The 27,724-nt window shown below is 38.4% G+C and overlaps 1 protein-coding gene across 6 annotated transcripts in view; it reads right to left on the reverse strand.

Moving 5' to 3' along the window:
* MRE11 (MRE11 homolog, double strand break repair nuclease) overlaps positions 1–27,724 on the reverse strand; it is a 78,122-nt gene that overhangs the window by 17,933 nt on the left and 32,465 nt on the right. For all 6 annotated transcript variants that reach the window (XM_069554761.1, XM_069554762.1, XM_069554765.1 and 3 more), the window contains 6 exons: positions 24,675–24,801; positions 21,650–21,750; positions 20,117–20,290; positions 13,768–13,830; positions 4,472–4,691; positions 3,234–3,314 (listed from right to left, as the gene is read on the reverse strand). In XM_069554761.1, coding sequence (XP_069410862.1) covers positions 3,234–3,314; positions 4,472–4,691; positions 13,768–13,830; positions 20,117–20,290; positions 21,650–21,750; positions 24,675–24,801 — 766 coding nt within the window. The remainder of the gene's footprint in view (positions 1–3,233; positions 3,315–4,471; positions 4,692–13,767; positions 13,831–20,116; positions 20,291–21,649; positions 21,751–24,674; positions 24,802–27,724) is intronic.

The following is a 27,724-nucleotide window of genomic DNA, read 5'->3' on the forward strand; positions in this document are numbered from 1 at the left end:
AGGCTATTTTGTATAATGCAAAGACTACTGAGAACCAATTAGCTACATCAACCAATTAGCTCAAGCTCTAATTTTATCTCACTGTGGAAACTAGTATACTGCTTAACTACTTGTCCTGAAGGCCAGAGAATGTGGGGGATCAATTCAAGCTCCAGAATTTACCAGCTGTGAGACCTTAGATAAACTGCCTATCTTTTCAAAGCCTTGGTTCTCTTTTCTGTAAAACAGAGAAAATTTAAGTACCGACCCTACTGAGCAGATGCTAAAGAGTCTGCCTGCAAAGCAGGAGACCCGGGTTTGATCACTAAGCCAGGAAGATCCCCTGGAGAAATGGCTACCCACTCCAGTATCCTTGCCTGGGAAATCTCATGGACAGAAGAATCTGGTGAGGCCATGGGGTAGCAAACAGTCAGACATGACTGAGCAACTAACACTTCCACTTTCCACTGAGCTGTTGACAGGCATCCAGTAATTGTCTCATAAATATTAGTAATTATAGTTGCAAACAATTAGCAATTGTCTCATAAATTAGTACTATCAGTGGTTTTATCAACCTAAGGCAAAATATTTAGTTCAATTCCCTCGTCTATAAAAGAGGGAGTACGTGAAACTGTTTTTAAGTCTTCCAGTCTCAAGCAGAGACATTACTTTGCCGACTAAGGTCCGTCTAGTCAAGGCTATGGTTTTTCCTGTGGTCATGTATAGAGGTGAGAGTTGGACTGTGAAGAAGGCTGAGCTCTGAAGAATTGATGCTTTTGAGGTGTGATGTTAGAGAAGACTCTTGAGAGTCCCTTGGACTGCAAGGAGATCCAACCAGTCCATTCTGAAGGAGATCAGCCCTGGGATTTCTTTGGAAGGAATGACGCTAAAGCTGAAACTCCAGTACTTTGGCTACCTCATGTGAAGAGTTGACTCATTGGAAAAGACTCTGATGCTGGGAGGGATTGGGGGCAGGAGGAGAAGGGGACGACAGAGGATGAGATGGCTGGATGGCAACATTGACTTGATGGACGTTGAGTCTGAGTGAACTCCGGGAGTTGGTGATGGACAGGGAGGCCTGGCATGCTGCGATTCATGGGGTCGCAAAGAGTAGGACACGACTGAGCGACTGAACTGAACTGAAACTTAAATCTGTGTGTGATTAGCTTTTCCCATCTGTCATCACTGGGGAGCAGTCCTTAACCTAGAGCCCATGGATGGGCTTCTAGGGGATCCTTGAACTCTATGAAATGGAATATAATTGTATGAGTACTTATTTAAAGACAGGATATGTAGCTTGCAGAATCTATAACTTAAAACAGATTTAAAACCACTGTCTTTAGGACTGTGCAAATCACATCTATTTGATCTTTGACATGATAGAACTTCATTAATGTAAAGATTTCAATTTTTCCCAGGTTAGCTATCCTAAGTTCCTTCTAAGAGATTTTTCTATATTATATTGTTTCTCTTCTGAATGATCATATAAAGCTGATATCCTTCTTGAAATATGGTTCCAAAGATGAGCACAGTATTCTTGACATGATACATCCAATCAGCTCAGAGAGAGAACATCCTTGCTGTAGAGAGGCACTGCTTTTATAAATACTGCTTTAGGCACTGAGAGGGTAACAGACAGGAAGGCTAGGGGTCTCCAAATGGAGGAAATAGGCTGTAAGTGTCAGACGATTTTCTGATTTTCTCTCTCTTAAGCGGCAGGAGGAAACAAACTACAAGTATCAGATTTTTTTCCTTCTCTATACAAAATTAAAAGGTTTCTTTTAAAATTCTGTGTTGCCATGACGACACTTGGTTCCACCCGAACTTAACTTTTCTCAAACCTTGAGCTAACCAATGTGTTTTCCTTATGGAAATACTTTTCTTAAGCTATGTTAATGAACTATGTCTTTCTTCAAGTCAGTTCCTTAAGAGACTCAGAACTGATAATGGCCCAACGAACCAGTATGTTTTACTCATACAATTGTTCTCCTAATCTATGTTAATGAAACTATGTATTTGCTTGGAAACCTGCCTTTCTTCAAGATTCATGTCAATGGCTTTATGGCCCAGGATGACTCACCTTGTGCCAATGTTATGTCAAAATGCAGCTGTGAGTTTTGAGATATTTCCTTTCTCCCACTAGCAGCTTGCTAGTAGCTACACAACATCCAGCTAAAGGCTAGCAGGGAGGCACTCTTTCCTCCCACTTCTGATGGCTATGTCCATAAGCCTTCTCTATCTCTTTTATACTTTAATAAAACTTTATCACACAAAATCTCTGAGTGACTGAGCCTTGTCACTGGCCCCAGATTGAATTTCTCTCCTCCGAAGAGCAAGAATCCTGGTGGTCTTTCATGGCTCAGCAACAGCATTTCAGGCACCATCAGACTGAAACAGTTAGATCAACCTTTGCACAACCGTAGTGACCTAAGTCTTTCTTACTTGGTCCTGCTAATATCACATACTTCTCAGAACTCTCTCTGTGTAGCCATCCTCTTGGACATATACAGAGCATGTATTTACCCTTTATAAATTTCATCTTGTAGATTTAATCCAACTCTCCAATCTGTCAAAAATTAATCTCTAATAATAAGATAATATAAATACAATACATATATACTCTCAATTGAAAGGAGAAAAAAAATAACCTATTTTAACATATATTTTCACAAATCTGACTTATAATTTCTGCTGATCTCATAAACTATAATATTAAAAATAGTTTATTAAATTTTTATACATTATTATCTAAACAGTTTATAAAAAATTGGTTCCATTAGTTTGAGGCTAGCTTTCAGACACAACACATATACAAAATCAATGCATAGAATTCTGACTGTAGTTTCCCTTGAATGCAGCTCACATGACTATATTAACAGTAGAGATGGACAAAAGCAGCATGAGAAAAGCAAGTTAACAGTATGTTAAGAAGCAGTTCCTTGTCTCAATCACTGTTGATACACTGACCAACTGCCTTTTCTATGTCTCAGTGATCCCTCTATTAAAGAGAAATCATCAGATCTAATATCAGATATTATAAAAAATTACATGTTACAGCTCACCTTCTTCAACAGCTCCCCTGAATGGCAAAGGTCTTTTAAATTAATATAATTTATCCTGTGATTCCAATAACTCTTTTGACTCCCCAGTGACAACAACACAAACCAGTAAGACTTATTCATGGGGTTTCCTGGGTCTTCTTGCATTGGAATTTGTAAATAACTGCAAGATGATCACTTGTAGTCTATACTCACCATCTATAATAGACATATTTCTAGACGTTGATGTAGTGGCCTTTGAACCTCTGCCTTGAGTAGAAATCTCCAGACTAGTGCCTGCAGTTAGAATATTGAGCAGTTAATATACAGTCTATCAGTAGCTAAAAAAATAAAATCAAAATGAAATCTTAAGAAAGTTATCTCAAAACAGTTTATGTGTAAAATGCCAAATATATACATATATATATATAAGAAGAAACATCTAGAGTCTGATCAGTCAATTTTCTAAGACTATACTTAGGCCACTTCTAGTTCATATTATTCCATTTAAAATATAAGGAAAATATTTATAAATGCAAGGGTAATAAAATAATCATCAATAGAATATGGAGACTTTTCTCCTTGGAGATTTTTAACTAAAGTACTACCCATTTTAACCAGTTTAAAATTCCTATAGGTAAATATTTAATAAAAATAATTTTTAAATATTCCTAGGGATTTTTATACTTCATCAGGAAGTCACTGGGTGAAAGCTTTTATTATTTGGACTATTCAATGACAAAAGTGTCACATTAAACACAATGATGGTAATTAATGTTAACTAACATTAAGAAATCAAACTGTTTGAGGGCAGTTTTTCTTTGTAAACAAATTTTATAAAGCCATTTCATGATAATGTGGGCATTTGTATCTTATGACACTAACAAAAATAATTTTTATCATCTGGAGTTTTATTCCTACTGTCAGTGGGCCTTAGCTAATCATTTTCCTTAAGTGTTTCATTCACTATTACTTTGTATATGTGACAGTAAATGTATTGATTAAATACACCCAATGTGTAAGAAAAACTGTGAAACTTTTTTCTTTTTTTTTTTTTTTTGGCTCTCACTACACAGTGAGACTTGAGGGATCTTAATTCCCCGACTAGGGATTGAACCCACACCCTTAGCAGTGAAAGCTCAAGTCCTAACCACGGGATCTTCAGGAAAATCCCCAAACACAGTGAAATTCTTTTAAAAAATAGGAGAGTAGGTATTAAACTCTTTTATTATGTAAAAAAAATATATATATATTAAAAAACTTTATGTCATGTGGCTATTCAATATTTAAGTGAAATGTGTATGTCAGAACTACATTAAAGCCTGTCTCAGCACATTATAAAGATAAATTTTTGAAGGACTGTGTAACTCAATTCTGCCAATGGGAACACAATCCTGAATTTTCTGAACAACTGCCAAGTGTGAATGTGTAGGGAAGACAGTACTCTTCCTAACCTCTTCCTCTCTGTGACCCCCTTCTCGACACTGAACTCTGCCCTCTTCCTCCTCTTTGGCCTCTTCCTCGGCCTCTTCCTTTGTTGGTTGCCGCTATGTTGCTATCGTCAGAGTCATCAGCCATCTGTTCTGCCAAATCTATACTCATAAGGTCTTCAGCAGTCAAGGCGTAAGCAGCATCCTCTGACTGAGATCTGAGGGCTCTGGCCCTACTCATGGCCTGACAGGGATGATAAGAGGAAAGCACATGTTACTGGACAATGCAGCATCCTCCCAACTCATTAATCTGGTCACTCTGGTGAACATCTCATATTGCCAAACTGTCTAAACTATTGTTTTTCACTAATTATGCTGTTATTGTTGTTGTTCAATCACTCAGTTGTGTCCAACTCTGCAACCCCATGGGCTGCAACGTGCCAGGCTTCTCTTTCCTTCACTATCTCCCGGAGTTCACGCAAACTCAGGTTGATTGAATCAGTGATGCCATCCAACCATCTCATCCTCTGCCGCCCCCTTTTCCTCAGTCACACTAAAAAATGCAATACAAGAGAAGCCTTCTCCACCAGCAATCAAATTCAATGCCTGTGATTTGCCAGATCGATTTGCAATACTACCTATTAAAGGAGACCTTTTAAAAGGTATACTAAGGAGAATAAAATTTCACAAAATCAGAAGTTTCAGAACTGGGAGGAATGGCAATTCTGGCAGGAGTTAGCAATCAACCCTAATTCAATAGGCTTCCCAGGTGGTGCCAGTGGTAAAGAACCTGCCTGCCAATGCAGGAGACAGAAGAGACAAGTTCAATCCCTGGGTTGGGATGATCCCCTGGAGGAGGGCCTGACAACCTCCTCTTGTCAGGAAAACAAGAGGAGAAAATCCCAAGGACAGAGGTACCTGGTGGGTTATAGTCCATAGAGTTGCAAAGAGTTGGACATGATGGAACCGACTTAGTACATGTGCATGCATACCTAATTCAACACCACCATTTGTAAGAGACTGTCATCATTTGAACTTCTCTATACAATGGGCTATTGATAAATAATAACAAGAAAAAACCTCACAAAAAATAGCTTCTATTTCTGAGTGATGATATTTTAGGGTGCTTTTCTTTTCTTCATTATTATTGAATATTACAAATTTGCTACAATATACATTTTTTAACATATTACTTTTATAATCAGAAAGACAAAAGCAATAATTTCTTACAAATATATATAAAAAGAGTTAAGTAGAACAAAACAACTGAAAGCCTGGAAAAGGATAAAAACCTTTAGGATCAAGATTTTAATTTCATAAATTTTAATTTAGAAAGAAACTGTCTAAAAACAACCAGTTTGAGACTTAATCAACTATCCTGAATAACTCTGAAGTGACTATAGATTTCCTGATTAAAAACAAAAAGAGAAATGCTGCTCTGATCTCTTCCTTTAATCTATCAAAATGTAACAAGAACAAAAATTTTTTTAAATGTTTTCAATGAAATTAGAAAAATGCTCTACCCACAAAACACAAAGCCTAGGAGGAAGAGTTAATGGGTAGGAGAGTGAATATCTGGCCTGGCTAAGGGAGAAGATTGAAGAGTTTCAGACAGTGTAGAGAGCTCCAAAATTGATCTATCCCTCCCAAGAGACCATGACAATAGTCTCTCTTGCTTAAAATGACAAGTTCTGGGTCTAAAAACAGGCAGCTATGGACAGACAGGGCTAACTGAGGAGATGAGAACAAAGCAGGCAGGGCAGAAGCAGGAGTGAAGTGGTGGTGGGAGGGAACCAAGCTTCACGATGAGGCACTTGCTGGAGTGGAACAGCTAACTCACTACCAGCACTCAACATGGCATGACAACTCAAAAAGAAAAAACTTCAGGGAATACAACAAAAAACATAAAGAAAAAAACTGTAAAGATTTCAATTCATCTTTCTTGTCCCAGATAAAGTATGGCCAATCCTCATAATTTTCACATCCCATATATGCAAATTCACCTACTTGCCAAAATGTTTTTGTAAGCCCCAAATAATACTCCTGATGTTTTTGTGGTCATTGATGGGCATGTGCAGAGTGGTGAAAATTTTTAATTGCCCGAAACACACATTCCCAGATGATGTCAAACAATGTGACACTCAGCCTTCTGGTTTCAGCTCTCATACTTGTAAATGAGTGTCCTTTTTGGAACACATGTAATGCCATGTTGTTCACAATTTTGTGCTTTTGGATGGTGATTTACTTTAAAAATGGCCCCCCTGTTGTACTGCTGAAGTATTATTTACTGTCCCTAAGTGCAGGAAGCTAAGACATGCCTTGTGTAGGAAATACACTTGTCAGATAAGCGTCATTCAGGCATGAGTTATAGGGCTATTGGCCACAAGTTCAATGTTAACAAATCAATGACATATACTGAATAAGGTGTCCTCAAACAGAAACACACACGGAAAAGGTACTGCATTAATCAGTTAGCAAAGATTTTGTAACCAGTGGCTGGCAAGAGCCTATTCTTGTATATCTTCTTGAAGCAGTAAGTTAAATACTCACTCAGTGTTTGTACTGACTTTATAGAATAAAACTACCATAAATAACAGTGCATTAAAACATGTACTAAAGACCTAAATTACATACTAAGGTAGATGTAACTGATACATGTTGAACACTGTACTCTGAAAATAAATAATATACTTCTTTTTAAGACCCCATTAAATGGTTCAACTAATATACAATGGGATGCTAAGAAAAAGATCAATTCTAAATAGAAAAAAAGAATATCATACTTTCTCATCACAGTGCAATAAAATTAAAAAATAAAATACCCTGACTTCAAATTGCAAAATAAAACAAAAAGTACAGAATATCTAGAAAATTATAATAAAAATACTGAATATCAGAACAGATGAAACTACTTTAAAATGAATTGTTAAATTAAAGCAAAGAAATGAGAATGGAGGGGGAAAAATGATCTAAGGAAAATTAAAAGAATTACGACAAAGCACTCTACTCAATTCTAAGTAATTTGGAAAATAAATGACCTCAACTAAACCAAGACAGTCTCAACAGACTAATTAACAAACAACATTTTGAGAAAATTATTACAAGATCTACACTCCAGAAAATGACCACAACCAGAGAGTTTCACAGGTAAATTCTACCAAAACTGCAAAGAACAGATGATTCCATGGCTAGTTCGACAGCATTAAGAAAGAAAGCTGGTCAATTTCTTTTTATAAAGCCAGCATAACATGGTACCAAAAACTGACAAAAGACTGCATGCACAGGAGAAAAATTACAGTATCTTACTCATGAATATCAAAGCAAACAAAAGGAATCCAGGGGCACACTGAAAGACCAGTACACCCATTACCAGGGGGTTCCTAAACTGATTCTAAGGATGTTTCAATAACAGAATAGAAAATAATATAATTCACCATATTAACAGAACACAGGAGGAAGAACCCCACAAGCGTATCTTCACAGATGCCAAAAAAGCTTTTGATTCATTACCTATTCCAGACTTAAACAAACAAAAAACCCTCAGGAACAAAAGGAGACCTCTCTTACATGGCAAAAACGCCTAACTCTGCTACACAAACACTCGCTTTCACCTGAGTGCTCTTATAAATCAATTAGAGAAAGGCCAATGACCTAGGCAAAAAAAATATACTCTATGTAAAGAACATGACAAAGTGTTTCGTATAATGTAACTTATAAAAACTGTTCAGACTTACTAGTAATAAAAAAAGTATGAATTAAAAACAATAGTAAGAAATAATTTTTCACCACTTAGATTTGTAAAGCTCATACAGCAATTCCATGTTTAACCTTCTGAGGAATCATCATACTGTACTCCAGTACTCTTGCCTGGAAAATCCAATGGACAGAGGAGTCTGGTGGGCTGCAGTCCATGGGGTCACTAAGAGTCGGACACGACTGAGCGACTTCTTTCACTTTTCACTTTCATGCATTGGAGAAGGAAATAGCAACCTACTCCAGTGTTCTTGCCTGGAGAATCCCAGGGACAGGGGAGCCTGGTGGGCTGCCATCTATGGGGTCACACAGAGTCGGACACGACTGAAGTGACTTAGCAGCAGCAGCAGCAATGCACAGGGGTTCCCATTTCTCCATTTTCTTGCCATTATTTGTTACCTTCTAATTTCTTGGAGAACAGCCATTCAAAGGGATACAAAGTGTATCTAATGGTTTTGATCACAATTCCCTAGTGTTTACTGATATTGAGCATATTTTCTGTGCTTAGTGGTTAAATGTATCTCTTCTTTAAAGAAATATCTAGGCAAGCCCTCTGTCCATTTTTAAAACAGGTTGTTTCGTTTTAGAGCTCTATATATTCTGGTTATTAATCCTTTATCAGATATATGATTTGCAAATATTTTTTCTCATCCTACTGGCTGCCTCTTCACTCCATTAATAGCACTTGGTATTATAGCTTAAAAAAAGATATCAACCCTGAATCAAATTCAGATAGAACATAAGAAAGATATCAGAGGCCAGTCCAACTATGAACTTTGGATAAGACTAAGAACAGTTTCAACATTTTTAAAGGGCTGTTAAAAAAAAAAAGGTGACATATACCACAGATGGCCAGCAAAGCCTAAAATATTTACTACTGATATTTGGCTTTTTATTTAAATAGGAACCTAAATTAAAGAAAATACTTGAGAGTTTTTCTATGTGAACAAGACATTAAAGCATGTTTTTTAATCTCTAAAGGAAAAACTAATGCTTTTGTTTGTCTGTTTAAGTAATTTAAGTATGATACTGGGATTCATGTTTTGAGCTAAATAATTCTACAAAGCTGTGAATTACACCTTGGGAAAGCCTCGAACTTCATTAGTCAAGTTCTAGATAGTATCAGTTCAGTTCAGTTTGGTGTCATTCAGTCGTGTCCAACTCTTTGTGACCCCATGGATTACAGCACACCAGACTTTACTGTCCATCACCAACTCCCAGAGTTTACTCAAATTCATGTCGACTGAGTCAGTGATGCCATCCAACCATCTCATCCTCTGTCGTCCCCTTCTCCTTCCACCTTCAATTTTTCCCAGCATCAGGGTCTTTTCAAATGAACCAGTTCTTCACATCAGGTGGCCAAATATTGGAGTTTCACCTTTTGCATCAGTCCTTCCAATCAATATTCAGGACTGATTTCCTTTGAAATAGACTGGTTGAATCTTCTTGCAGTCCATGGGACTCTCTCTCAAGAGTCTTCTCCAACACTACAGTTCAAAAGCATCAATTCTTTGGTGCTCCGTTTTCTTTATATTCCAACTCTCATGTCCATACACGACTACTGGAAAAACTATAGCTTTGATGAGACAGATCTTTCTTGGCAAAGTAATGTCTGCTTTTTAATATGCTGTCTAGGTTGGTCATAGCTTTTAATGACCAAGCATCTTTTTAATTTCATGGCTGCAGTCACCATCTGCAGTGATTCTGGAGCACCCCAAAAATAAAGTCTGTCACTGTTTCTATTGCTTCTCCATCTATTTGCGATGAAGTGATGGAACCAGATGCCATGATCTTAGTTTTCTGGATACTGAGTTTTAAGCCAACTTTTTTACTCTCCTCTTTCACTTTCATCAAGAGGCTCTTTAGTTCTTCTTCGCTTTCTGCCATAAGGGTGGTGTCATCTGCATATCTGAGGTTATTGATATTTCTCCCGGCAATCTTGATTCCAGCTTGTGTTTCATCCAGTCTAGCATTTCTCATGATGTACTCTGCATATAAGTTAAATAAGCAGGTGACAGTATACAGCCTTGATGTACTCCTTTCCTGATTTAGAACTAGTCTGTTGTTTCATGTCCAGTTCTGTTGCTCCTTGACCTGCATACAGATTTCTCAGGAGTCAGGTAAGGTGGTCTGGTATTCCCATCTCTTTAAGAATTTTCCACAGTTTGTTGTGATCCGCACAGTCAAAGGTATTGGCGTCGTGAATAAAGCAAAAGTAGATGTTTTGCTGGAACTCTCTTGCTTTTTCGATGATCCAGATGAGCGGATGTTGGCAATTTGATCTTTGGTTCCTCTGCCTTTCCTAAATCTAGCTTGAATATCTCAAAGTTCACAGTTCACATACTGTTGAAGTCCAGCTTGGAGAACTTTGAGCACTACTTTGAAGCGGGTCAGATGAGTGCAATTGTGCAGCAGTTATAACATTCTTTGGCATTTCCTTTCTCTGGGATTGGAATGAAAACTGACCTTTTCCAGTCCTGTGGCCACTGCTAGTTTTCCAAATTTGCTGGCATATTGAGTGCAGCACTTTCACAGCATCAACTTTTAGGATTTAAATTAGCTCAGCTGGAATTCCATCACCTCCACTAGCTTTGTTCATAGTGATGCTTCCTAAGGCCCAGTTGACTTCACATTCCAGGATGTCTGGCTCTTGGTGAGTGATCACACCATCGTGGTTGTCTTGGTCATGAAGATATTTTTTATACAGTGCTTCTGTGTATTCTTGCCACCTTTTCTTAATATCTTCTGCTTCTGTTAGGTCCATACCATTTCTGTCCTTAATTGTGCCCATCTTTGCACAACATGTTCCCTTGGTATCTCTATTTTCCTGAAGTGATCTCTAGTCTTTCCCATTCTATTGTTTTCCTATATTTCTTTGCAGTGATCACTGAGGAAGGCTTTCTTATCTCTTCTTGCTATTCTTTGGACCTCTGCACTCAAATGGGTATATCTTTCCTTTTTTCCTTGGCTTTTGGCCTCTCTTCTTTTCTCAGCTATTTGTAAGACCTCCTCAGACAGCCATTTTGCCTTTTTGCATTTCTTTTTCTTGGGGATGGTCTTGATCGCTGCCTCCTGTACAATGTCACAAACCATCCATAGTTCTTCAGCCATTCTATCAGATCTAATCCTTTGAATCTTTGTCACTTCCACTGTATAATCCTAAGGGATTTAATTTAGGTCATACCTCAATGGTCTAGTACTTTCTTCAATTTAAGTCTGAATTTGGCAATAAGGAGTTCATAATCTGAGCCACAATCAGATCCTGGTCTTGTTTTTGCTGACTGTATAGAGCTTCTACATCTTTGGCTGCAAAGAATATACTCAATCTGATTTCGGTATTGACCATCTGGTGAAGTTCATGTGTAGAGACATCTCCTATGTTGTTGGAAGTGGGTGTTTGCTATGACAAGTGAGTTCTTGTGGCCAAACTCTGTTAGCCTTTGACCTGCTTCATTCTGTACTCCAAGGCTAAACTTGCCTGTTTCTCCAGGTATCTCTTGACTTCCTACTTTTGCATTCCAGTCCCTTAAAATGAAAAGGACATCTTTTTTGGGTGTTAGATATTACAGGTCTTGTATATTTTCATAGAACCAGTCAACTTCAGCTTCTTCAGCATTACTGATCAGGGCACAGACTTGGATTACTGTGTTATTGAATGGCTTAGCTTGGAAACAAACAGATATCATTCTGTCATTTTTGAGACTGCACCCAAGTACTTCATTTCAGACTCTTATGGACTATAAGGGATACTCCATTTCTTCTAACAGATTCTTGCCCACAGTAGTAGATATAATGGTCACCTGAATTAAATTCACCCATTCCAGTCCATTTTAGTGCACCGATTCCTAAAATGCTGATGTTCACTCTTGTCATCTCGTTTGACCACTTCTAGTTTACCTTGATTCATGAACCTAACATTCCAGGTTCCCATGCAATATTCTTCTTTACAGCATCAGAGTTTATTTCCATCACCAGTCACATCCACAACTGGGTGTTGTTTTTGCTTTGGCTCCGTCTCTTCATTCTTTTTGGAGTTACTTCTCCACTCTTTTCCAATAACATATTGGGCACCTGCGGACCTGGGGAGTACATCTTTCAGTGTCAGATCTTTGTTCCTTTCGTACTTTTCATGGGATTCTCAAGGGAAGAATGCTGAAGTGGTTTGCCATGCCATTCTCCAGTGGACCACGTTTTGTCAGAACTCTCCACCATAACCCATCTATCTTGAGTGGCCCTATACAGAGTGGCTTATAGTTTCATTGAGTTAGACAAGGCTGTGGTCCTTGTGAGCAATTCCAGCTCTTTCCAATTCACCACCTGTCAGCTGCTGCTGCTTCTGCTAAGTCACTTCAGTTGTGTCCGACTCTGTGTGACCCCATAGACGGCAGCCCACCAGGCTCCCCTGTCCCTGGGATTCTACAGGCAAGAGTACACCTGTCAGCTACAGTTCTGAAATATTTAGGGAACGAAAATGGACTAATGGGACAGTTGTATGAATTCAGTGAGGATGAAACTTCTGGTCATAAGGATTAAATTTTTCTTTCTGCATATCTCTGTCTCATGTACTAAACTGAGACTCTGTGGGGGACCCAGGCCATCTTTTTCATGTTTATATCCCTAATAAAAAACACAATGGCTACCCATAACAGGTACTATAGAAAATGCTGAAGGAAAGCAATCAAAAGTCCAAAATAAATAATTGATAAAATAATTTTTGAGTACTAGACAGCAATCATCCAACACTTACAGCAATTAAAAAATAGGAAAATATATTTTAATTTGAATTTCAATCATGAATTCACCAAGTACCAGACAGAGGCCCAAAGTTTAAGTTAACAGTTGCTAACCTCAAATTCCTAATCTACAAAGAGATGGAAAAGACAGTGATGAGGGCAATCAAGCAAATTTCAACAGTTTAGAAAGACCAGTGGACACTGTGTATTTACCTTTAATGACACTGCTAACCAAAACACTAAATTTCTTCTTTTTTTGCTGCAAACAATATCAGCTGGGGTAAGGTTTTACCTTATATTGATAAGAAGCTCTAATAGCAGTTGGGAATTATTTTGACTAATAAGAACTCTTCAAACTATTATTCCTGCCCCCTGCTCTCCCACTCCATACACGTATCAACAATTAGTTAAGTTTTCAACAATAGCAGAAGGTTAAAAAGAGAGTATCAGCAACCAGAATATTTGTAGGTTGAACTGGAATAAGTCAAAGGCAGCTGTCATCAGCAACCCCTCCTCAGTCCCACCCACCAAACCAAGATCCTGTAGACTGACTAAGTAAAGTAAAGTCGCTCAGTCGTGTCCGACTCTTTGCAACCCCATGGACACCAGGCTCCTCCGTCCATGGGATTTTCTAGGCAAGAGTACTGGAGTGGGTTGCCTTTTCCTTCTCCAGGGAACTTCCCGACCCAGGGATCGAACCTAGGTCTACCCGCATTGTAGACAGACGCTTTACCGTCTGAGCCACCAGGGAAGTCTGCCTGACTAAGTAAACCTACTAGTTATCCTGATTTAACAAGCTGACACATATGCAAAGGAATTAACAGCAAAATTAACCTCTCGAACTTCATCATCTTCTTCATTCGTATTCTTTTGTCGGCTTTCTCTGAAACGACGTACCTGGATTGTAACAGAAAAATTCACAAATATGTTACAAACGTGTCTGTTATGTAAATACAAAACTGCTTAACAGATGCTTTTCATTTCAACATAAAACTTGGAAATTCAAGTATAGTTTTGTTTCACAAAAGATTAAAGAAGTCATATTTCCCCAGTGCTGCTCCTAAGTCGCTTCAGTCGTGTCCGACTCTATGTGACCCCATAGACGGCAGCCCACCAGGCTCCAGGTATGCCTGGGATTCTCCAAGCAAGAACACTGGAGTGGGTTGCCATTTCCTTCTCCAATGCATTAAAGTGAAAAGTGAAAGCAAAGTCACTCAGTCGTGTCCGACTCCATGGGCTGCAGCCTACCAGGCTCCTCCATCCATGGGATTTTCCAGGCAAGAGAACTGGAGTGGGCTGCCATTGCCTCCTCCAGAGACTTACATTAAAAATTCAGAAATGTACTCTAAGAAAAATTGGCCATAAACAAAATTACATTACCTGTTGCCAAAATGGCCCCTGTCATTGAAAAACAGCCAGTCAGACTACAGAGGAAGAACCTGCAATGTCCTATGGGTGTTATACTTCAATAAAATAGCTAAGAACAAAAACCTCTCTTTTAACAGGTTTGAGTTATTACACTACACAAATTATCCTTAGGCTCCTGGCTACAATCATCCAGGAGGCTCTCTAAATAGTGTCCCAAATGGGTGGGCCCTTGAAGATCTATTTTGTTAACAGTCAACCACTGAAAGTTTAATGATTGCAAATCCTGGTCCTGGTGCCACAAAGGATACAGAGCTTCCTTTGTTACCAGTCGCTGCTCACAAAGCTCTTACAATTTAGTTATGCAGCTGGAGACATGCTCCATTTATTTAATAATTTACTCGGCACATATTTACAAGCCACTAAGTACCAGGTACTACTGTAGGAGTGGAGAATACAACAATGAACAAGAGTCAGAAAGTCTGCCCTTAAGGAGCTTATAATCACTGTGTGCGTGTGTCTGTGTTAGAAAATCAGAAACAAAATAAGCTATATTGTATTTTAGAAAGTGTATGGGATGGTGTAGTTGGAATCAGCTATGGCACCCCACTCCAGCACTCTTGCCTGGAAAATCCCATGGATGGAGGAGCTTGATAGGCTGCAGTCCATGGGGTCGCAAAGAGTTGGACATGACTGAGTGACTTCACTTTCATGCACTGGAGAAGGAAATGGCAACCCACTACAGTGTTCTTGCCTGGAGAATCCCAGGGATGGGGGAGCCTGGTGGGCTGCTGTCTATGGGGTCGCAGAGAGTCAGACATGACTGAAGTAACTTAGCAGCAGACTGGGAAAACTCTGTCCTTACCTCTGGGGAGCCTTTGGCATTCCCAGTGTCAATTTACTGATGGTTTCCTACCTGGATGAGCAGTTAGCATGGCTTATGTGACCAGAGGGGCATAAAAAAAACCCTGTCAACTTCTGCATATATCTTGCTATGCATCCAGTCCTGGGTGCACGGTGTGCATGTAAGGAGAGGAGGAGTGGATGCCTGGCATTTCCCAGACCCCTAATGCCTGCCTATACTCCTCCCTCTTGCCAAACTATACCAGCTGCCTTTAAATAAAAACCTTGAGTATGCTCAGTGGAGTCTTAGGAGTCCTTTCAAGTATGTGAACCTGTGAAATTTTTGCAAAAGGTGTTTACGTGCTCCCAGAGAAATAATGCAGGAAGAGGGACAGGGAGTGCCAAGGAGAGGCTACAGGTGATCATTGAAGGCCTCACTGAGAAGGTAATAAAGTGATAAAGCGGCAAGGATTTTAAAAAGTAGGGAATGAACTTCGCAAGTACCTGGGGGAAATCATTCCAATCAAAAGAATACATGGAAAGGTACTGGGGCAGAAACACTGTATGTTTAAAACAGCAAGGAGGATGCTGGGCTTGAGCAGACAAGTGGCTGAAGAAGTTACAGAAACCAGATCCAGTAAGGCCTTGGGAACAACTGTAAGGGGTTTTTCTTCTCCGGCCGGAGTGACTTCATCTGAATTACTTTAGGACCACCAACAGCGGAACTGAAGATAGAACGGTAGAGGACAAGAAACACTGGCAGAACAGGGAGACCAGTTTGGAGGCAACAAGAGCAACTAAGGTGAGAAACAGTCAAGCTTTAGACCACTGATAGTGATGGAGGTGGTGAGAAACATTCACATTCTGTCACAAACAGTACAGATTCTGAAGGTAGAGTTAAAGGATTTCCAGGCAGGATACAGGTGACATGAAGAGAGGAATCACGGATGACTTCAAGGTTGATCGCCTGAGCAAATGAAAGAATGGTGCTTCCACTAGAACCTTACAGGTAGACTAGGGGCTAAGGATCAGTGTCTCAGATTGGGAATGCTGGAAGCTGAGAAGGTCTCCTGAACACCTGAGTGGGAACATTCAGCAGGCTCTTGACTACAGAAGACTTGAGCTGACAGAGTTCTGGGCTAGTCTTTTGCAAAGTCATCACCAAACTGATGTTGGTATTTAAAGCCAGGAAGTTGGATGAGAATACAAAAGGAATGTGTAGAAGGGGTCAAAGGACTGAATTCTGGAGACTCCAACAAATCAATAGAGATTGAGACTGAGAAGACACAGATAATGAGGTGGGAAGACAACCAGAAGAGTGTGGAGCCCTAACAGCCAATGGAAAAAAGGCATTAAGAAGTGGTCAAGTGAGATTTAAGATGGAGAATGGACAGTGAATTTAGCACTGGAGGTCACTGGTACTTTGACCAGAGTAAATTCACTAGAAAGATGGGGTCAAAACCCCAGAATGAATAGGTTTAAGAGAAAAATGAAGGAAAAGATTCTGAGCAGCAAATATAGAAAAAAATTCTGCTGTGAAAAATGAACAAAGAAGCAGAGTAAAAGCTAAAGGGAAATAAGATCTAGGCACCAGAGTTTTGTTAAATAGCAGCATGTATGTTATGATTCAGTAAAAGGGGGAAAATATAGGAAAAATAATTGTTTTTTAAATGATGCCATAGCATGTAATAGTATTCCAGGTAGCATATGATATACCAAAAGCACTGAGTCATTCACAGATGAGAAATGAGAATCAAGGAAAAAATACAGAGCAGGCATTATGTGCCAGTATACTGAGGACTTACATGTATTCTTTTAATCCTCACAACTTTGATGGTAGTTCTATTATCCCTATTTCATAGATGAGGCAGAGATATTAAAATAGCCCACTGACAGTTCCATAGCAAGTAAGGTCATCCAGTGTGCAGTCCATACGCTTAGCCCCCATGCTATACACACACAGACACACACACATACACTCTCTCTCTCTCTGTCAAAAGTCATGATATCACTCCAGGTGTAGATGGTCCTTTTAGAGGGTAGAGTATGAGGAGGGGGACTTGCTTCATTTATTTTTTTTTTTTAGAGTAGCTTGGGTTCACAACAAAATTAAAAGGAAGTTACCTAGATTTCCCATATACCCTATCCCACACATGCACAGCCTCCTCTATTAATATCAACATCCCCCACCAGAACTGTTCAGCTGACACTCCACACTCCATACTCTGTATCACCCAAACTCCAGAATTCAAAGGCTCACTCTTGGTGCTGTGCATTCTATGAGGCTGGACAAATGTATATGTATACATGTATAATCCACCACTTTAGTATGATACAGCATAGTTTCTCTGTTCTAAAAAACCTCTGTGAATCTATTCATCCTCTCACCCCACCCCCACCCAACCACATCTTTTTACCAAGTCCATAGTTTTACCTTTTCCAGAATGTTACACAGTAAGAAGTCATGTTCAGTACATCAAGTTACTTTTTCAGATTGGCTTCATTCACTTGGTAATATTCATTTAAGGTTCCTCCATGTCTTTTAAATGCTTGATAGGTCATTTCATTTTAATACAGAATAACACTTTCTTGTCTAGATGTTTCACAGTTCACTTATTCATTTCCCTACTGAAGTATATCTTGGTTGCTTCCAAATTTTGGCAGTTATGAATAAAACTGCTATAAATACCATGTGCAAGGTTTTGTTTGGACATAAGTCTTCACCTCTGTTGGTAAATAAAGACCAAGGAGCATGACTGCTGAAGAGCATGGGAAGAGTGTGTTTACTTTTATAAGAAACTGCCCGACTGTCTTCCAAAGTGACTATATCATTCTGCATTTCCACTAGCAATGTAAGAGTCCCTGTTGCCCTATGTCCTCACCAGCATTTGGTGCTGTTGGTGTTCAGGAGTTAGGCCATTCTGATAAGTGTGTAGTAGCTTCATTTCCCTAATGACATGAGATGTGGAGCATCTTTTCATATGCTCACTTGCCAATGGTCTATCTTGGTCTATCTAGGTCTCTGGTTCCTTTTTTAATTGGATTTTTAATATTTTCTTATTGTTGAATTTTTAGAGATTTTTACATATTTTAGATAATAATCCCTCATCAGATGTTTCTTTTGCAACTATTTTCTCCCAGTCTGTGGCTTGTCTTCTCAGTCTTTTCAGTCTTTTGTAGAGGAAAAGTTTTAAATTCTAATGCAGTCTAGATTTTCAATTACTTCTTTAATGAATCATGCTTTTGCTGCTGAATCTAAAAGTCATTATCATACACAAGGTCATCTAGGTTCTCCTACATTATCTCCTGGGAGTTTCGTACCTTTGCATTTTACATTTAGTGGGGGATGGTCATATTATATTTACGACACTTAACTGAGAAATCTACCCATGCTAAAAATTTATAAACCTAACACATCCAGAATCACAGAGTAAGGGGTTTTAAAGTGTGAATTATCTGCCTTCCCTGTAAAAGTACCTGGCATTTAATATTACTGGTTGTATACTAGCTGACATCATTAAGCTTTAAAAGAATTATGTTAAATAATTAAAAGCACAAAAATACAAGTCAAGTGGAATGAGTTTTAAAAATAATACTTTGTTCTTCTGCTTAGAGGGAATTTGGAAAACACAGGAAATGATCCCTTATAATCCTACTACTTGAAATAACCACTGATAACATCTGGAATATTTTCTTCCACTTTTTCACATACACACATAGATATACTCACATAGAAAATAAAAATAATTGGGATCACACTGTGTATAATCTTACTTCTTTGGAATTCTTTTCCCACTTAACACTGAAAATACTTTTCCATGTTCTTAAAATATAATTTTTAGTAGCTGCATAGTATTCTATGGCCTTCCCAGGTGGCACCAGTGGTAAAGAACCCACCTGCCAATGCAGGAGACTCAAGAGACATGGGCTCAATTCCTGGATAAGGAAGATCCCCTGGAGGTGAGCATGGTAACACCCCCTCCACTACTCTTGCCTGGAGTATCCCATGGACAGAGGAGCCTGGAGAGTCCTAGTCCACAGGGTTGCAAAGAATCGGACACAACTGAAGTAACTTAGCACATACACATAGTATTCTATAGTATCTATGTGCCAACATTTATTTTACCAAAATATTTCTGATTTCTCCCCTGCAGGTAACACTGAGATAAATTACATCTCATTCAAATCTCTGTCTCATTACTGTCTTAAGGAAATTTCCTAGGGCTGAATTAAAGGGCAAATCTTAAGCCTCTTGACATACACTGCCAAAACGCTTTATAGTACAGCTGTTCAAACTCAATACTCTACCAGCAGGGTACTAAATATCTTTAACAAATCATTGCTACTTTGACAAATAAAAAATTAATTTGAGTTTCTCTGAGTATCATAGGTTAAATACCATTTTCATATGCTTATTAGCCATTTGTATTTCTTCTGTGAACCACCTATTCAGGTCCTCTGTTCATTATTTTATTGAAATGTTTAGTAATCTTCTTAAGATTCATAAGAGCCTTTTAACATTATATTAAGAATATTAACCTCTTATTCTGCCCACATACAAGTATGTTTTCCATGTCAGTACTATGTCAAAAAATTTTGTTTTTTTGACAATCTGACATGCAAACATTCAAAATTTTCATGTAGTCAAATCTAAAGAGTTTTTCCTCTGCTTTTATGCTTACAGGAACTGCATTTTCTAAGTGAAATTCAAAATCTCAATCAAAACTTACTAAAAAATTGAAGTAGACATTTTCGTCCTATGAGGTTCATTTTAAAGCACTTAACATTCACTAGGTATCAATCATTTTTGAGACGGTATTCTAGATACTTATTAGACATTTTATAATGTGATCTCAATTTTAGAGATGAGGAAACTGAACAAATCACAGAAGTAGTGATTTCCCAGAAAGAAATGCAGAGCAACTCTTAAGGAGAGACTATCTAAATATTAGATTTTTCACCCAACATTATTCACCTCTTCATCGATTTTATCTTCTAGTGCATCAATATGACGTTCTTTAAGAAATCGCTGTGTTTTTTCCAACTGATATTTCACTAATTCCTCTATGGCATCTTTTTCTTCCTTGTCCACAAATTCTTGTACTGCTTCACCCATTCCCCTTTCTGTTAGAAGTGAGAGCTGTACGTTCTGTAAGAGACAGAAAATAGTATTTTCTGATGCAGAAAACAGTATTTCCCCTACAAAACAATTCTATATGAGTAAGGAAAAATACAGAATCAAGGAAAAAGACAAAAAGTTATCTAGTTACTGGAGGAAAAATGAAGCAAAGCAAAAGAAACCAAAGGACAGTAATTAAGCCTAGAAATATTACGGGCCAACAACAGCAAAGTATAAACAAGAAACAGGAGTAGAGTTCAGGGCTTATGAAAACAGAGAGGCCTGAGTGGGACGGAATGCAGAAATGGGAGCTGACTGATGATCAGATTAGGCTGACCAGCGTGGAAGGCAGAACTGTTTGCTATTTAGTCATTTAGTTGTGTCTGACTCTTTGTGACCCCATGGACTATAGCCCATCAGACTCCTCTGTCCATGGGATTTCCCAGGAAAGAATAATGGAGTGGGCTGCCATTTCCTTCTCCAGGGCAGAATAGTGGCCCCCCTAAAGATGTCACATCCTAACCTCTGGGACCCATGAATATGTTACATAGCAAAGGAGAATTAAGGTTACAACCAGAATTAAGATTGCTATCAGCTGGATACAAAACAGAGATGAGCAGGGACTATCTGGGTGGGCTCAGTATAATCACAAGCATCCTTCATAGCAGAAGTGGGACACAGAAGGGAGTCAGAGAGATGTATCTGGGGAAAGACAGCAAGGCAGAAACATCGTTGTTTGCTTTGAAGATGGAAGAAGGGGCCTTGAGCCAAGTAAGGTAGGAACAGTTAGAAGCTGGAGAAGCTGAGAAAATTAATTCTACTCTACAGCTTCCAAAAAGGAACACAGCCCTGCTAATACTCAATTTTAGTCCATGGAGAAGAGTGAATTTCTGACCTACAAGATTGTTAAAATAATAAATTTACGTTGTTTTAAACCACTAAGTTTACATTGCTTTAAACCACTAAATTTATTTCGGCAGCAACAGGAAGATAACATAATCAATCAGAGGATCTCAAAATGGCATATACTTATGATAATAATAGTAGCATCACCATCCTGCGGCTATATAATAAAGCAATTCTGAAATTACATCCTGATGCAAGAAAATTAAATCCCGGATTCAAACTTATGTAGCAGAGGTAAAAAGAAAGGATAACAACAATAATACACAATAATTGCGGTGTTAATATCTAACATTAATTAAGCAGTTATTTTTCTTGATATATAATAGCTATAAATGAGTGTAACTGATTATCACCCTACTTACTTCATGAAAACATTCTGAGGATTCATTTTGTTTAAATTGTCAATTATACATATCCTAAATTGAAATCTGTTATTATAAGATCACCACTAATTCAAATGGAGAACTGTAATTAAGAAATTACCTTCTCTGCAGTTTGAAAATACTGTTTTACAAGGTCTTCAACCCTTAGTGTTGTTCCTTCTGAGGGTTTTGAGATGAATTTGCCAAAGTTGATCTCTTCTCCTAGAAAAAACACATCCATGAGGAGAAAAAATAACAGTTTCTATTTTAATGATGAGGCCTTCCTGGTGGCTCAGTGGTAAGGAATCCACCTGCCATTTCAGGAGACGTGGGTCCAATCCCTGGGTCAGGAAGATCCCCTGGAGAAGGAAATGGCAACCCACTCCCTATTCTTACCTGGAAAAATCCCATGGATAGACTGTAATCCATGGCAGACTACAGTCCATAGACACAACTAAGCGCACACAGACACCTTAATGTTAAAGTACCCAAATTCAACGCACATTCCTGTCAGTAGAGGAGATATGCCCAAACTTTATCAACTGTCAGCTTGCTCAACGTAGTAGATTTTGAGACAAAAATATGGCATTTTTGCTAGTTTCAAGAGTCTTTCCCCCCAAGTCTCTACTTCTTTTCCTGATCTCCAAGTAACATGTCTCTTGGCTCCATCCTCAAGAGTGGTCCACAGATCTCTGGGAGTCCCCCATACTGCTTCAGGGGGCTCAATAGTAACACGAAGACATTATTTACGTTTTCCACAGTATTGCCACTTACACTGATGATACAAAAGCAGCCCTGGGTAAAACTGCCAGTGCCTTAGGATGAGTGAAGGCAGTGGTTCTGAGCTCTACTAATAATCATCACCTCGTATTTACAGTTCAAAACAAGACAAAGCAAACAGCCAGTTTCACTAAATAATATCCTTGATGAAACAGCAAAAATTATTAATTAAATCTGAGCTCATAAGTACATATCTCTTTAATATTCTGAGAGATAAATGGGAAGCATGTATAGTAAAGCAGATTTACTGCATTCTTATGCAGGATGGTTGTCTCAAAAAACAGTAGGTACAGAATAAAAAGAGTACTGGGTAAGAAGTCAAAAAGCATAAGGTCTAGTAATATGCTCTGTTCATAACTTCTGTCAGGGAGAATGAATATTAACTGTCCAGCAGGTGTGCAACATGGTGTGGAAAATACAATAACATGTTAGGAGACAACCTATAATAGCTAATGATTACAATGAAAGGTGGTAACTGCTACAACAGAGCTGAGAAAAAAAAATATGACACACCAAGAAGAAATGAACTATTTCTTCCCCAAGAAGACTGAAAATAATGTGCAGATAGCAAACGCTATTATCATTTGACTCAAGACTTGCAGAATGAGGAAGACTCAATAAGCAAAAAAAGAGAAAAAAAAAATATCTTAGGCAGAGGGAAAAGTTTATGCCATGGCTTACAGGATAAAGCAGCACAAAGTTCAGCATGCCTCTTGCAAAGCAGTGAAGACAAGTAAATAGAAATCCTTTTTGAATTTCAAGATGGGAGAATCAATATTACTTCATAAATATGATTACTACATTTTACTATGCCAGACACTATGTTAAGACCATTTATATACAGTATATCTTCCAATCCTCATAATAGTACTATGAGGCAGGTATAGCTATTATCCTAATTTTGATGACAAGAAAACTAAACATCAGAGAGATTAAGCGATTTGCATGATTTCACACATGTAGTTGAAGTAGCAGAGCTGGCCAAAACAACAAAAAATTTCATGCTTTCAATACGATACAAGAAAGGGTCATTGTTTCCATTTGGCAATTAATGTTTAAGCAAAAAAGGGATCATCAGAACAAAAGTGACTATGGATGAAACACAAATAAATAAGGAACCAGTTCTAAACTCCATATTCTCACAAATGCTATACCAATAAAACTCCAAGGAATTGATAAGAATGAATGATTAGAGTAAATCATCATCAATAACTAGCTAAAGTTAACAGCATAAAAACCATTCTCTGATATGGATTGTTTTCCCTTAAAACAGTATTCTATGAGCTCTATTTAAATATCCAAATGACTATTTCAGGCTGAATTAACAGTATACACCATTTTGATCACAATTTAACTATGAAAATAGAAGCTCATTAAATCAGGGTTAATAAAAACCAATGCGGTGTACATGTAAACAAGGGACATATTAATTCTGACTCAATAGTTCTAAGGAGAAGAGCCACTGTATTTAAAAAGGATCAATATTTATTATGAAGAAGCACTATTTCAGTCAGGTAACCTGTTTTTGATAAATGTTAAAATAAAGGCAATTAGTTTTCACAAAACTTAATTAGCCCTTAAGTATATATCTTTTTAATATTCTGGGACATCTCTTAGGACTAGAATCTTAAATCACATGCTGTGAAGTTGAAATATTTAGCTGTAAAATTTAAGAGTATATTCTCTAAACATTTAGAATATATAATAATAATATATATGTAAACACTAAATCTATAAAATATGTGTTATTAATCAGCAGCATGTTTAAAAAAAACTATGAAAGCCATCATTTCTTCACTGATAACCGCAGGTTTACAAGCGATTGCCATCTAATTTTTGCCTGCATGCGTGTGTGTTTAGTCACTAAGTTGTGTCTGACTCTTTGTGAGCCCATGGATTCCTCTGCCACGCTCCTCTGTCCTTGGGATTTTCCAGGCAAGAATACTGTATTGGGTTACCATTTCCTTCTCCAGGGAAACCTTCCTGACCTGGGATCAAATTTACCACAGGTGGCTCAGTAATGCAGAAGACATGGGTTTGATCTCTGATCCGGGAAGATCCCACATGCCTTAGAGTAACTAAGCTCGTGCACCACAACAATTGAGCCTGTGTTCTAGAGCCTGGGAACTGCAACTACTGAGCCTATTTGCCAAAACTACTGAAATGCAAGTGCCCTAGAGCCCTGAGCTCTGCAACAGAGAAGCCACAGCAATGAGAAGTTCCCATACCCCAACTATAGAGTTGCCCCCGCTCGCCAAAACTAGAGGAAAAAACTGCAAAGAAACAAAGACCTTGTATAGCCAAAAATATACCTTAAAAAGAAAGGTGCTAAAAATATCTTAAAAAAAAAAAGATAACCAGCTTACCTGTGTTTTCCTTTTGTTCTCTGTGCCTGAAAAAATGGATAACATCTTTTGGATTAGCTACCCGATCCACAAATTTCTGGCTAAAGCGAAGAACACTGAACGGTTCAAAGCCTCCACTATAGTCCACCTGGAAATAAAGAACAAGTTACAAAGGCTAGCAAACAACAGAGTACCAGTTTCAGTATTTATGGATAAGACTTTTAAGTTAGTACTGTATGTTAATGTTCTACAATTCATTTTAAAGATCATCATGATGTTACACAATTTATTCCATGAAAAAATAAAGATTCAAAGGTTTATGCTTCTTCAAGACATTGTTTGATGGAATCAAGGTACAGCAAGAATTCCCACAATGTCAGAATCACTGTATCTCCCCATGGTAAAAACTAACAGTCTAGGAACCAGGAATATCATCTGTAAAGGATGTGAAATTTCTAAACAAGTTTTCTTAAACTTTTAAAACAGATATCCAAATAGAATGCTGGCACTAGATGTATTTATTAATTGGTTTATCACGTAAGGATAAGCTTTCACATCAGACAAAAATAAACATTGGGAAAATCCATGGAGGAAAAGATGCAAGTCTGTGAGCTTTGAGAAATGATCACCTTCAAAACATGGGACATTCATCTCTTGGTATTTCAGGGGGATTGATTCCAGGACCTCTGGCTGGGAACACCAAAGTCTGCAGATGCTGAAGTCCCTTGTATAAAATGGCACAATTCAATCAGCCCTCCATATCTGCAGATATGAAACTGCAGGTACAAGAGGGCTCACGATTTCTATTTAGAAGTAATAATGGTTCTCAAGGCAGGCTTTTTTTAAAGATGTCTCTTATGGCACCAAGCCCCTTACAAAGAAAAACACCACATCTCTTCCTAACAGATATAATCATTTTCCTAAACCAGCTGTTCTCAAAGGATGCTCTGGGAACCAGCACTGTACCACATTACCAGCCTCTCCAGACTACGCCTAACCTCCACCCAACTTACACTCTCTGTCACACTTAGCACTAGCTAAGATTCTGTCACATATTTGCTATTTGTTTATTGTATCTCTTCTCACACCTCCATCTCCTGAAAGCCTTGTCTATTTTATCTTCACTGTCCACCCCCCACTCTCATATACGAAAAGAAGGCACTCAGTAACTCAATAAACATCTGTTCACTGAATTAGTGAATCAGTGAGGGTCATCTAGCCAATACATTTTGGAATACTACCTACAGGAAAATATTTCTTCTTTTTATCATTAATGAGTTAGTAATGTGTTTGGGAAAGGAACACCAATTTTCAATTTAAGTCTGATTAGTTTTAACAGTATCAGGCAGACACAGATGAGAAACATGGTGCTTCTGCCCTGATAGAGAGATCTGTGTGGTTCTCTTGAAGCAGCTAAGTTTCTATTACCCAGATAAACCATCTCTATAGCTGCCATGTTCTAAACCAGAAAATGCCAAATGCTCAAGCTAGGAAGTCTCCCCAAAACATATTTTTAACAACTGAACTCCAGGCTAGTTTTATTTGTAATTTTCTTTTTCTAAACGTTAAAAAATTATTCACTGAAGTGTCCACAATGTCTAAGTACTCTACCAAGGGCCAGATATAACATAAATAAAAGAGCATCCTGGTTGGAAAGAAACTAAGAAGCTGGCTAGGAAGACAAACCATGTAAAGAAGTAGCTGTAAGCAGAATCTGAATAGTACTGTAAGAAATATGTAGAGAGGAGATTGAGGACACAAAGAAGTAGTGATTCTGAAGGGATGTCAAGAAAAGTTTCTATTGAAGAGGGAAGCTTAAGTGAGTATTAAAGGGGATTACTTCAGAAGAAGAGAAGTATATCCCATGCAGCAGGATCAGTGTGAGCAAATACGCTAAAGAGTGAAATAAACTCCACTAGACTGAGGCGACTTAGCAGCAGCAGCAGGCCTAGGAAACAGCAACTTTCAGTCAGAAACTGGAGTCCAGGAGGTGCTGCCAGGAAACAAGGTAGAAGCAACGAGGTCGGTTTAGACCAGATCATGTCAAGTCTGGAACACCACATGAGAGTTTAGGCTCGTTCTTGTTAGAGTTGGGATGTCATTAAGTCGTTTTCAGCAGGAAAATCATGCAATATCATATTTTAGAAAGACAGTGTTGGCATTAGTCTGGAGAGGCCAGGAGGAAACTGGAGCAGAGTCAGGTAGGAAGCTGCAGCGGCAGGCCAGCTAAGAGAGCATCCAGGCTCAGCTACAGCAATGACAACGAGATGGAGAGAATTCACTCAGACCTAGGAAGCACATACCCAGGGACAAGAGACCCAGTGGCTCAAGGTCACATAACTACTGACAGAGCCAGAATCAAACCAGTCTGACTCTAGACTGTCCTCTTTACCTTCATCCTGTATGGCCCAGGGCTTCTCAAATTGTCATGTGCATATAAATCTTTGGGGGATCCTGTTAAAATGCAATTCAGTGGGTTTAATATGGAGCCTGAGATTCTGTATTTTTAAGAATTTCCCAGGTAATGCCAGTGCTGCTGCAGTTTAAGGGCCATATCCCTTGGGCACAAGGCTTTAGAAGGACTCTTGTACTCCAACAAGGAGGTCTCAGGGGTACGTCAAAATTTGGGAACCATCATTCTATAGGTGATCATATGCCTAGACTGGACACAGAACTAAGTAAAATATAGGAAGGGACAAAGAAAACTTGTAGAAGAGAATGCTGAAGAGTGACTCACTAACTAAGATAAAAAAAAATCTACTGGATTTGACAATTGAAGGTTGCATTTTCCACCTGAGATGGTGGTGTTACAGCCTTGATTATAGTGGACTGAGGAAGAGACTGTTATATGAGCAATATAGACAATGTATTATTTTGGGGGGAAGAAAATCAGAAAAGGGAGGAGCTAGAAGAGAAAGGCACAGGGCCGGGAAAAAAAAGAAGTCTGTTGTTATTTGTGAATATTATGATGCAAAAGATAAGCAGGTTTAGAGTCACAGGAAACACTTTGATTTCTTAGAATTTTCTAACTCTGAAATGTCAGTTCTTGCCACCTATTTATCAACCACGTG

The sequence above is a fragment of the Ovis canadensis genome, chromosome 15 (genome assembly GCF_042477335.2).
Source record: "Ovis canadensis isolate MfBH-ARS-UI-01 breed Bighorn chromosome 15, ARS-UI_OviCan_v2, whole genome shotgun sequence".
Lineage (NCBI taxonomy): Eukaryota > Metazoa > Chordata > Mammalia > Artiodactyla > Bovidae > Ovis > Ovis canadensis.